The 10,952-nt window shown below is 43.9% G+C and overlaps 2 protein-coding genes and 1 long non-coding RNA gene across 3 annotated transcripts in view; 1 reads left to right on the top strand and 2 right to left on the bottom strand.

The window, feature by feature from the left end:
- The window catches only part of NR1I3 (nuclear receptor subfamily 1, group I, member 3), a 38,421-nt gene extending 33,206 nt beyond the window's left edge, over positions 1-5,215 (bottom strand). The window contains exon 1 of the mRNA XM_008580192.1: positions 5,151-5,215. The gene's annotated coding sequence lies outside the window, so the exon portion shown is untranslated. The remainder of the gene's footprint in view (positions 1-5,150) is intronic.
- Positions 1-8,831, top strand: part of PCP4L1 (Purkinje cell protein 4 like 1) — a 26,254-nt gene extending 17,423 nt beyond the window's left edge. The window contains exons 2-3 of the mRNA XM_008580193.1: positions 7,053-7,107; positions 7,721-8,831. Coding sequence (XP_008578415.1) covers positions 7,053-7,107; positions 7,721-7,863 — 198 coding nt within the window. The 3' untranslated portion in view covers positions 7,864-8,831. The remainder of the gene's footprint in view (positions 1-7,052; positions 7,108-7,720) is intronic.
- LOC103596551 lies at positions 8,248-10,106 on the bottom strand. Its single transcript, XR_551053.1, has 2 exons — positions 8,401-10,106; positions 8,248-8,369 (listed from the first exon to the last, which is right to left on the bottom strand). It is a non-coding gene; the product is annotated as an uncharacterized LOC103596551 (long non-coding RNA).
- Between the last annotated feature and the right edge of the window lie 846 nt (positions 10,107-10,952).

Raw genomic sequence — 10,952 nt, 5'->3', positions numbered from 1 at the left:
CAAAGGCCAGGGACCAGTAAAGGACTGAGTACTATACAGAGGATAGGAGCAGACAACTTGTGATTTAACTGCCCCACCCCCAACCACAGTAAATCACAAACAACTAAATCCAGAAATCCAGTGTGTCCAGAGTGGCTATTTTGAGAACTGGCTAAAGAGGGTGTAAGGAAGAGGGGCAGGAAGTAAAATAAAAGTTCCAGCACACTCCTTTTCAGCAGAAGGTATGAGGGAGATTTCAAGGTGGCATTGTAACAGGGGTTTTCTTCTCCTTTCAGCACCTTTTTCTGATGTCCTCAGTGGAGACCCTTGCTGTTAGATTATGGTCTGTATTGGTCCATTCCTGTTGTTTATAACAAAATATCTGGAACTATGTAATTTATAAGAAAAAAAAATTTATTGCTTACAGTTTCAGAGGCTCAAAGTCTAGGGAACACATCTGGTGAGCATCTTCTTTGGTGATGATGCACGGTATTACATTTTGAGAAAGGCAGGAGCAGAGAGAGAGAGAGACTCTTACATGCGCTCCCTTTAAAGCCCTCAAAACCACACCCTTGACCACCATTACTAATCCATTCACTACAGCATGGTCCTACAATCTAATCACCTTTTCAAGTCCCCACCTTTCAATTACTGTAATAGAATTTCCCACAGTGGGGACCAGGTCTCCAACACATTAACCTTTTTGGGGGACACACTTCAGTCCATAATATGATCTCTCATAAATTTAACCCAAATGGAGCTGGGAACCCCTGGGGACACCAGGCAGCTGCCAAGCCTCTGCTCCATTCCAGGGCTGGTAATCTCAGGAGAGACTCAGGGATAGCTGGCAGGGCAGAGGGAAAGTGGCAGCCTGTGTGGTTCAGTCCTGACACATATTCCTGCTTAGAGGATTCTCCAGGTCAGCTGATATGAGAAGGAAAGTAGATAAAACAGCCATCGGAGGGAAGATATATAGAATCCAGATCCAGAGTTTTTTTCAAAGGGGAGGGGTTGGGGTGGGATGGATTAAGGGAACAGGTTTAGAGTCAGACAGAGGGATAATAGTTAAAGCAAAGATCGGAGTCAGGGATTTGCTGGCAATAGAGAAAGTAGGATTTGAAGACAGAGATTGTGGGACTACAGAACTTGCCTTTTGACCCATGACCCTCTTGTCTGGGCATTTGCCGCTATCCTATTCCTGCATACCTCACCCATGTCATGCTTTTGCAATATGGACAAATCTCTTGTGGTGACAGTATGCCATAGTGGAAGGTGTCACCTAGGTAAACATGGGACCATTATGTTAATCGTGTGCAAAAAAAAAAAAGAAAAGAAAATGTCCACAAGGAGCTCTACGGGAGAGAAAGAATAATGACTGGGCCAGTCTCCATAGTCTCAGGAACAGCCATTGCTCTCAAGAAATCTTTCCTTTTGTCAGTGGGTGTCTAGGAGTTCCATAGAATTTCAGGAATACTTTTGTGTATGTTCTTCTATATTTTTAAGTGAAAACGTATATGTACATAGATAAACACATATGTATCTTTTACAAAAATTGAACCCTATCAATTTACAACTACTTTTAAAGACACTTTCCCATGTCAGATATAACAATGTATTAGCATTTTTTATTTTTGTAAGTTTTGTTTTACTTGAAATTATTATTTTCTTCTTATTTCCTCCTAACTTTTTATTAGAAAAATTTACCAGAGTTGAAGGAATTGTTCAATGCACATCCATATGCTTTTCACCTAGATTCAGTAATTGTCAACATATTAGCATATTTGTGTTAGTTTGTGACAATATTTGGTCTCAGGGGACTGTATAGCCTAGCAGTTAAGAGTGTGCAGGCAGTCTGCCTGGGTTCCAAAGCCAGATCCACTGTTTTCTACTTGTGTGACTTGACCTTGTGCAAAATCCTTAACATCTCTGTAAGCCTGTTTCCTTAGCTATAAAATAGGGTGATATCTCAGAGATTTCAGAAGATTAAGTGGAATAATATTTGGCATATAATAAATGCCCAATAAATATTATCTGGCTGCTTGTCTTATCTTCTCACTTAGCCTGGAAGATAGGGACAATGTCTTGACTGGTTTCACTTTAAATCCATGGCCATTAACCTCAAACGGGCCCTTTGTGCTGTCTGGTAATCCTGCCACATCTTATCAGTCATTCACTCTCTTACTTTCTTAGATGTTTATTTTGCTCATTCTCTCTCCTCAAACATTTACTACTTCCTGCCCCTTCTTCATTCTCAGCTGACAACTGTCCTTGTTTTACTGAGAATATAGAAGCAGTCAGAATAGAACTTTCATACATTCAGTACATCTTCCACCCTGCTTGCATCTATACCCATATGCTATGTCTTCATTCTTATATTGTAGATGAATTGTCTATATTCTATCTAAGGCCAACCCCTCTACTTGTACACTAGATCCATTTCCTCTTGTCTATTCAAAACATCACTCTGTGGGCCGGCCTGTGGCTCACTCGGGAGAGTGCGGTGCTGATAACACCAAGGCCACAGGTTCGGATCCCATATGGGGATGGCCGGTTTGCTCACTGGGTGAGCATGGTGCTGACAACACCAAGTCAAGGGTTAAGATCCCCTTACTGGTCATCTTTAAAAAAAAAAAACAAAAAAAAAAACATCACTCTGGTAATTATCCCCTCTCCTGCATCATCACTTTTTCCTTCTCTACTAAATAATTCCCATCAGCATTCAAATACACTAAATATCCCATCTTACCAGACACCCTCCCATGACTCCATATTCACCCCCAACTACTGTCCAATTTCTCTGCTGCCCTTTAAAGAAAACATCTTTGATAGAGCTCTCAATACCCCAAAATCCATCAGCTGACCCAGCTTATTTTACCATGAAACTTAAAATTCATCAGTAGATCCACTTTATTTTACCATGAAACTTGTCTCAAGTCCTATGACATCCACTACCATCCCAGTTCAAGCCTCCATCATCTTGCTTGTACCACTGTAAGACCTTCCTAATTGTGTTCCCTGGTTTCTCTCTTGCTCCTCTACAGACTATCTCTACCAATCAGTCAGAGAAATCCTTTAAAAACACATCAGACCATGTTTCTCTCTGCTCTAAAAGCTGTAATGCCTTTCCATTAACTCAGAAAAAAATCCGAAGTCTTTGCCCTGTTCCAAAGACACATGTTCTGGCTACCTACCTCCCTTACTTAGCTCCAGCTATGGTGATTTCTTTTTTACTCTTCCTTGAACATACCAGGCACAAACATACCTCAGAGACTTCCTACTTGAAGTTTCATCTTCCCAAAAGGCTCTTCTCCCAGACATTCACATGGCTTGCTCTTCCTAATCCATTCACTCTCCTAATCGCCTAGATAAGTATTTCATACTTTCTTTTCCCCCTCCTTCCCTTGTAATACCTCTTCCATTATCCTCTTGGATGATGACATTGTTACCCATTTTACTTCAAAAATAGAAGCAGTTAGAGAAGACCTTCCAAATGTTTACACTTGCCTGCATCTGGACCCATATGCTCTGCCTTCCCTCCAGTTATTGTGGAAGATCTGTTCCAGCTCCTGTTCAAGGCCACCCTCTACTTAGGCACTAGATCTCACTGCCTATCTCCTACTCCAATAATGATCCTCTTTCTCTCCTATAAGTTTCCTTCTCTACTGGATCATTTCCATAAGAACACAAACATTCTGTAATTTCTGTCATCTTAAATAAAATCTTCTTGTGACTCCATATCCGCCCAAAGTTACACCGCACCCCAATTTCTTTTCTTTTTTTTTAAAAGATGACCGGTAAGGGGATCTCAGCCCTTGGCTTGGTGTTGTCAGCACCACGCTCACCCAGTGAGCAAACCGGCCATCCCTATATGGGATCCGAACCCGTGGCCTTGGTGTTATCAGCACCGCACTCTACCGAGTGAACCACGGGCCGGCCTAAAACTTTTTTTTTTTTTTTTTTGTCTTTTTTGTGACCGGTAAGGGGATCGCAACCCACCGGCCATCTCTATATAGGATCCGAACCCGCGGCGGGAGCACTGCTGCGCACCTAAGCACCGCACTCTCCTGAGTGTGCCACGGGCCAGCCCCGCACCCCAATTTCTTTGGACCTCCTTCTATATTTGCTGCTTTAATTCCTCTTCTCCTTTTTTCTCTTGAGCCCACTACAATCAGATTCTTGCTCCTTTCTTCCACTGAAACTTGTCTCATCAATGTCACCACTGATCCCTTGTCAGTGATCTCCACATAGCAAAACTAAATGGTCAATCTCAGTACTCATTTTATTTGGCTTACCTGAAGAATTTGACATAGTTGGTCATTCTCTTCTCCCTGAAATATTTTCTTCACATGGCTTCTACATAACCCATTGGCTTCTCTTCTGCCTGACTTCTTTTCAGTTTCCTTTGTTGATTTATCTTCATTTCTTCAACTCTAATCACTGGAATGCTCCAGGATTTGATCCTCTTCTCTTCTTTATCTGAACTTACTCCCGTGGTGATCTTATTTAGTATCATGGTTTTAAATGCTATTTATATATTAATAACCCCCTAATTTGTAACTCTAGCCCAGACCCTTCTTTTTTTTTTTTTTTTTCCTTTTTTTGTGTCTGGCAACGGATCGCAACCCTCAGTGTTGCGCCCGGACCGGACCGGGACCAGCAACGGGATCGCAACCCTCGGCGCTGCGCCTGCACCTCGCTCAGCCAGTGAGCGGGAACCGGTCTGTATGTGGGATCCGAACCCTCGGCGGGAGCGCCGCCGCACTCCCAAGCAGTGCACTGTAGCAGTGCGCCACTGGGCTGGCCCCCCAGACCCTTCTTTTTAACTTAATCTTGAATATCCAACTGCTTATAAAAGCATCTCTTTTTGGATAATTAATAGGTGTCTCAAATTTGTCCAAAAATAGGCTCCTGATCCTCTGCCTAAAACCTGCTCTCCCTGCTGTCTTCTCCGTCTCAGGAACTGGCAACTTCATTTTTTCAGTTCCTCAAGCCGATACTTTGGAGTCATCCATAACTCCTCTCTCTCACAATAGCACTTACCCAATGAACAAATCACATTGGTTATAGCTTGAAAAATACATTCAGGATCCAACCACTTAGCATTTCCATTGCCACTAATCTGATTCAAGCTACTATAATCTCTTGTTCAGTTTTCTCCAATAACCTCTTACCAGGTTTTCTGCTTCCTCCATGCTCTTTTGTTTAAATCGAAGGTCTCCAATGGCTTCCCATCTCACTTGCAGTAAAAGTCAAACTCCTGCTTTTTCTCTGAGAGAACACCAAATGGAAGATGGAACCAGTGCAGTGGGAGGGTCCGGAGGCCCTGGGGGCCCTGGAATGGGAGGCCACGTGGCAGAGACATCCGGGGCCAAGGTTGCAGCCACAGTTGGGACTGGGCTGGGGCCATGGAGCTTGCAGAGGCAAGGCTGAAAACAAGCAGTGGATCCCCATCATCAAGCTGGGCCACTTGGTTAAGGACATGAAGATCAGGTCCCTGGAAGAAATCTATCTCTTCTCCCTGCCCATTAAGGAGTCTGAGATCATTGACTTTTTCCTGGGGGTATCTCTCAACTACGAGGTTTTGAGGATTATGCCAGTGCAAGAGGAGACCTTTTCTGGCCAGCAGACTAGGTTTCAAGGCATTTGTCACCATCAGGGACTAGTGCATCCAAGGGGCAATCATCCTGACTAACCTCTCCATTGTTCTGGTGCAGAGAGGTTACTGAGGGAACAAGGTTGGCAAGCCCCACACTGTCCTTTGCAAGGTAAGAGGTCTTTGCAGCTCTCTGATGGTGCACCTCATCCCTGCTTCCAGAGGCACTAGCATCGTCTTGGCCCCTGTGCCCAAGAACCTGCTGATGATGGCTGGTATTGGCAACTGTTACACCTCAGCCAGGGGCTGTATGGCCACTCTGGGCAACTTCACCAAGGCCACCTTTGATGCCATCACCAAGACCTACAGCTATCTGACCCCTGACCTCTGGAAGGAGACTGTGTTTACCACATCTCCCTGTCAGGAATTCACTGACCATCTTGTAAAGGCCCATACCAGAGTCTCCATGCAGAAGATCCTGGCTCCAGCCATGGCTACAACATAGGGTTTTTATACAAGGAAAATAAAGTTAATTAAGCCTGTTTTTTAAAAAAGTCAAACTTCTTAAAAAGACTCCAAAGGCCTATGTACTCTGCCTCCACCCCCAGTTAACTTTAATCTCATTTTCATTATCTTTCCCCCTTCCTCTCTCCTCTCCAGCTGCACTAGTCTCTTGCTCTTCCTCAGACTGGATAATTACACTTCCACCCCAGGGCCCTTGAAAACTCTTGTCCCATATCCACAACACTTACTCCGTCATCTCCTTCAGTTCTTTGCTCAAATGCTCCCTTTCAGAAAGGCTTTTCCTGATTATTCTATCTAAAACTGTATTCCTCTATTCCCACCCCAGCACTCACTACCTCCCTTCGCTGACTTTTCTTTATAGCACTTATCACCATCTAACATGGTAGTCATTTTATTTGCTTATTTATTTGCCTGTGTATACATTAGAATGTAAGCTCCATGAAAGGATTTCTTTGTCTATTTTTTTTTTTTGACCGGTAAGAGGATCGCAACCCTTGGCATGGTGTTGTCAGCACCACGCTCAGCCAGTGAGCACACCGGCCATCCCTATATAGGATCTGAACCCGCGGCCTCGGTGCTACCAGCGCCACACTCTCCCGAGTGAGCCACGGGGCCGGCCCTTCTTTGTCTATTTTGTCCTTTACAATTTCCCTAGCATGAATAAGTATTTGTCAAATGAATCTTGATGACTTTTGCTCTCTGATCTCAAGACTCACTTCATCAAAAGACTAATGGAATGCACCTGGTAATAGGAGGGCTTGAGAGTGTCTAAGAAGTCTAAGGGAATGGTACCTTAATACTTCCATTGGGCTGGCCAGTTAGCTCAGTTGATTACAGCACAGCCTTATAACACCAAGGTCATGGTTTTGGGAATCCTAGTGCTGGCCAGATGCCAAACAAAACAAAAAAAACCCAACTTCCATGAATATCTAACATTCTGATTTTTTTTTTCCAGCTTAACACCAAAACATCCCCAGCAACTAGCCAGGCATCTGGCCCAGAGGAAAAAGGTGAGTGAGGTTGTGCTGGTTAGTCTATAGAGCAGGTGAGTGTATGAACATGAAGACAAGTAGGGCTGTAAGTCTGGAAGCCCCTAAATTCAGATGTGAAAGGAATAAGAATGTAGAGAATGACTAGGTTAGAACTACTACTGTGTATTTATAGGCTTCTTTCCACTTTTCCCTAAGAAGTAAACCTATCAGTATATACTCTTTGATTTTAGAAACTGAGTCTGGAGTGGTTAGGGGAGGCAGATAAAATGATAAGAAGAAACTCATCAGATAATCCTAGCCACTGTCTCCATCAGAAATTGAGGGAACGCTGGAGGAACTGAATGTTCTTTGGGACCTGAACTGGAGGATTTAGGAATAAGTGATGATAAATTACATTTGTCATTTGATCCAAGAGTAGCAAAACTCCCTTAAGTAACTATAGCTAATTCCCAGCCTAGGTACCCTGACTCAAATTCTAGGAGAATTATTGGGGATTGGTAGTCCTAGCAAAGATTGGGGGACCCCTCAGAGTCTAACGCAAAGTGGACCTTAACCACTATATTTGGGGCCTGGAAAAAGGAGCTAGGGCAGGTCAGGTTAACTCATTAATGAGTCTCCCAACTATCTGCAGGGAAAGCTGGCAATGCCAAGAAGGCTGAGGAGGAGGAGGAGATTGACATTGATCTGACAGCACCAGAAACAGAGAAGGCTGCCCTTGCCATTCAGGGCAAGTTCCGGCGATTCCAGAAAAGAAAAAAGGATTCCAGCTCCTGAATGGCCAGCCTTGCACTTCATCCTGCTCCCTTTTTTCCCCTTCCCCATAGCCCTGACTTCCATGTGTCTTTGTCCCTTTGTCCCTCTAGCCTCTCACTGAGGCAAGTTCAACCCTTATATATTCTTTTCTCTGGCCCCCTCAAGCCATCACAGCAGTAGAAGCACAAAGAACGTGTGGAAGATGAAGATTTCAGTTGGCAGCCACTTGTCTAAGGGTGGCTCAGTTTCTCCTTGGGATAAGGCTCCTTGATCAGTACCTATGCCTGCCCCGTGGGATTGAAGAACAAGATGCTTTGAAGTTGAGAGGGGTCCCCTGACAATGTGGGAGGGGAGAACCTTCAGTGTAGGGTGCCTGAGGGTGGGGCATATGCACTGTTCTGCCAGTTACAACATTCACACTTCAGGTAACGTTCTTTCCCCTTCAGATCCTCCTGCACTGCCACCTCCAACTTCCTTCCTATGATCTAAGCTACAGGGAGGACTGGAGCCTTCCTTTCTCCCTAGGCCTAGGCAGACCTAAATCAAGCAGCTTACCACATTAGTGCATGCTGAGTAGGTTAGTTCCAAGGAAGGGAGACTGGGACTGGTAGAGTTTCCTTCCTCATCTAGTCTAGGACCATAAGGGGCAGAGGTAGAAGATGTTCCGGGGCCACACTCTGGGAAATGAGTAGTAGGGTAGATTTAGGGAGTAAAGAAAAGCAAAGAATAGGGAGATCTCTGAAGCTACAAGTTACTGCTGGTAAAAGTGTAAAAAAAAAAAAAAGTACTACATGAAGGATTCTTGGGGCTTTACCAACCTGCTTACCTCTAAACCCCCAGGTCCAGTCATCCCCAGAGGCCACATGAACCCAAAAGGATCACCCCTCAAGTTCTCACCTACTCCTCTGTGAAGTCAGGAGAGAAATGGAATAGCCACTCTATGTGACTGTAGCATGTTTAATAATTATAACAATTAAAAAACCCTCAAATAGGGTCATCTCATTTCTACTAATCTTTTTTCTTGGGAGGAATATGAATGCAAGCCTGAACCAGCCCCAGGGAGGGTGGGGGAACAGCTGCATGGATAACTAACACTGCCTGAGCAATTTTCAGACCGAAGCCAACCCCGCCTTCCTTACCCCGACCTTACCCTCATCTTGATTTACCACCCACGTCGTCTCTGCTGCTATTACCACCCCCAGTGCACACCTGCAAGGGTGTTCATCTTCGCTTTCTCCTTCCAGCTAAGAGCACACTTGGTGCATACCTCTCTGAAAACAAACCTAGTATTCCTTGCCCCCTATCCCCAAATAACCTATCCTAGATTTCCCTCCTGCTTTGTCTTCCTCCCACATTCTCCCTTCTCCTACTGTTTATCAAACTCAAGAGAAGGAGAAGATGACTCTGGTCACTAGGGAGCACTACTGTTACAGTGAAGATTTTAAACCATGACTTAAATAAAATGATCATTTTCAAATGAGCTTACATTGCTGAAAAATGACCTCTATACATTGAAACCAGAAGTCAAATGCTTGAAGATAAATTTTTTAATCTTATGAAACTGAAACTCTATACTCTTTAGACAATAACTTCCCATCTCCCCTCTTCCCAGCTTCTGGCAACCACTGTTCTACTTTCTGTCTCTGTGATTTCCCTATCCCAAAGTTTATCTTTGCCTAGCAAGCCCATAGTTATTGGATATTAGGAGAATTGAACAGTAATTCATGGAAAGGCCCTGTGTTAAATGAAGTACCTCCTCCTCTTGGTGCCAGAGAAAAGAAGAAAGTTTTACTGTTATATTTGGAATCTGTTCTGAGTGCAGTATAGTAACATGGTGGCCTTTAGTCCTGGCCTCTTAGACAAATAAAAGGGTAACCTCATTGCCATACCTGGTATGTGTCCTGGTAAAACAGGATGTTCTCTCATGCCTTGGACATGGAACGAGAATTGCCTGGTGCTGTACCTTGGCCTGCTCCTGTGGACGTTGAGGTAGGCAGGTGCTCCCTGTTCCTGGTGATGTGGACTTTTGAAAATTGGCTGGTGCTAAGGCAATGGCAGAGTTCTCTGTTACCAGCCCCTCTCCTGTAGACTCTGCTGTTTGGAGGATATCTGCTGATTTGTTTTTTGCCACACTGGTCTGGAGCATAGTGCTGAAATGATTTTTCCCTTTATCATCTCTTGTTCCAAAAGTGTTATGCTTATCTTTACACATATGTGTGTGTGTGTGTGTGTGTGTGTGTGTGTGTGTGTATGTTGACAGCTAGTTGGTATGGGGATCCAAACCCTTGACCTTGGTGTTATCAGCACCACCCTCTGCCAAGTGAGCTAACTGGGCAGCCCTCCTCATACATATTTTTAATAAAAAGCATGGGAACAAAAACATTGTCATCGTTTTGGGAAAGATAATTCTGACCAGAAAAAGAGACTTAAACATCTTTTGCTGAACCAATGGTAGTTCTCAATAAAGGTTCTGAAATCTGGTTCCTCTCTGCCAGGCTGCTTATTCCTACCATAGGCACTTAAATTGATCCTCTTCTCTCTGGCATGCCTGTAACTCCTCCTTGGGGCCCTGGGTTTTGGCTAGGATCCCTCCTTGGGGCTATAGAACCCTGCTTCTCTTCCCTGTCCCTCTACTACCTACTGCTGGAGAAATGATCCTGGAGTACTAATCACTGAGGAATTATTCTTGAGTGCTTTGTTTTGTGGAGCAAAAACTGAAAGTCTTTGGGGAATTGGTAAAGCTGTTATAAATCGCTTAGCAGAAGAGACAGGCATAAGAAATAAGGAAGAAAACTAAAAAGAAAAAACTCTGTTTTTCTTATATGCAACACTTCTAACACCAAATGTATTAGCTTTCCACTCCATTAAGCACTCTCCTACTCTCCGGACACTAACTGGTTGTCCTACAATTCAATTGTGACTTTAACTACCCAGCGTTAATGCCAGTTGCAAGTCCCAGATTATGATCTGTACTTCTGGCCAACCGGCTATTAATCAGGAGTTCCCATGACCCCTTCCTCGGGTTCAATTATTTGCTAGAATGGCCCACAGAACTCAGGAAAGTGCTTTACTTACTATTACTGATTTATTATAAAGGATGCAATTCAGGA

This window comes from Galeopterus variegatus, unplaced genomic scaffold (assembly GCF_000696425.1).
Source record: "Galeopterus variegatus unplaced genomic scaffold, G_variegatus-3.0.2 Scaffold2044, whole genome shotgun sequence".
NCBI classification, from domain to species: Eukaryota; Metazoa; Chordata; class Mammalia; order Dermoptera; family Cynocephalidae; genus Galeopterus; species Galeopterus variegatus.
This window is presented reverse-complemented; position numbering and strand designations above follow the sequence as displayed.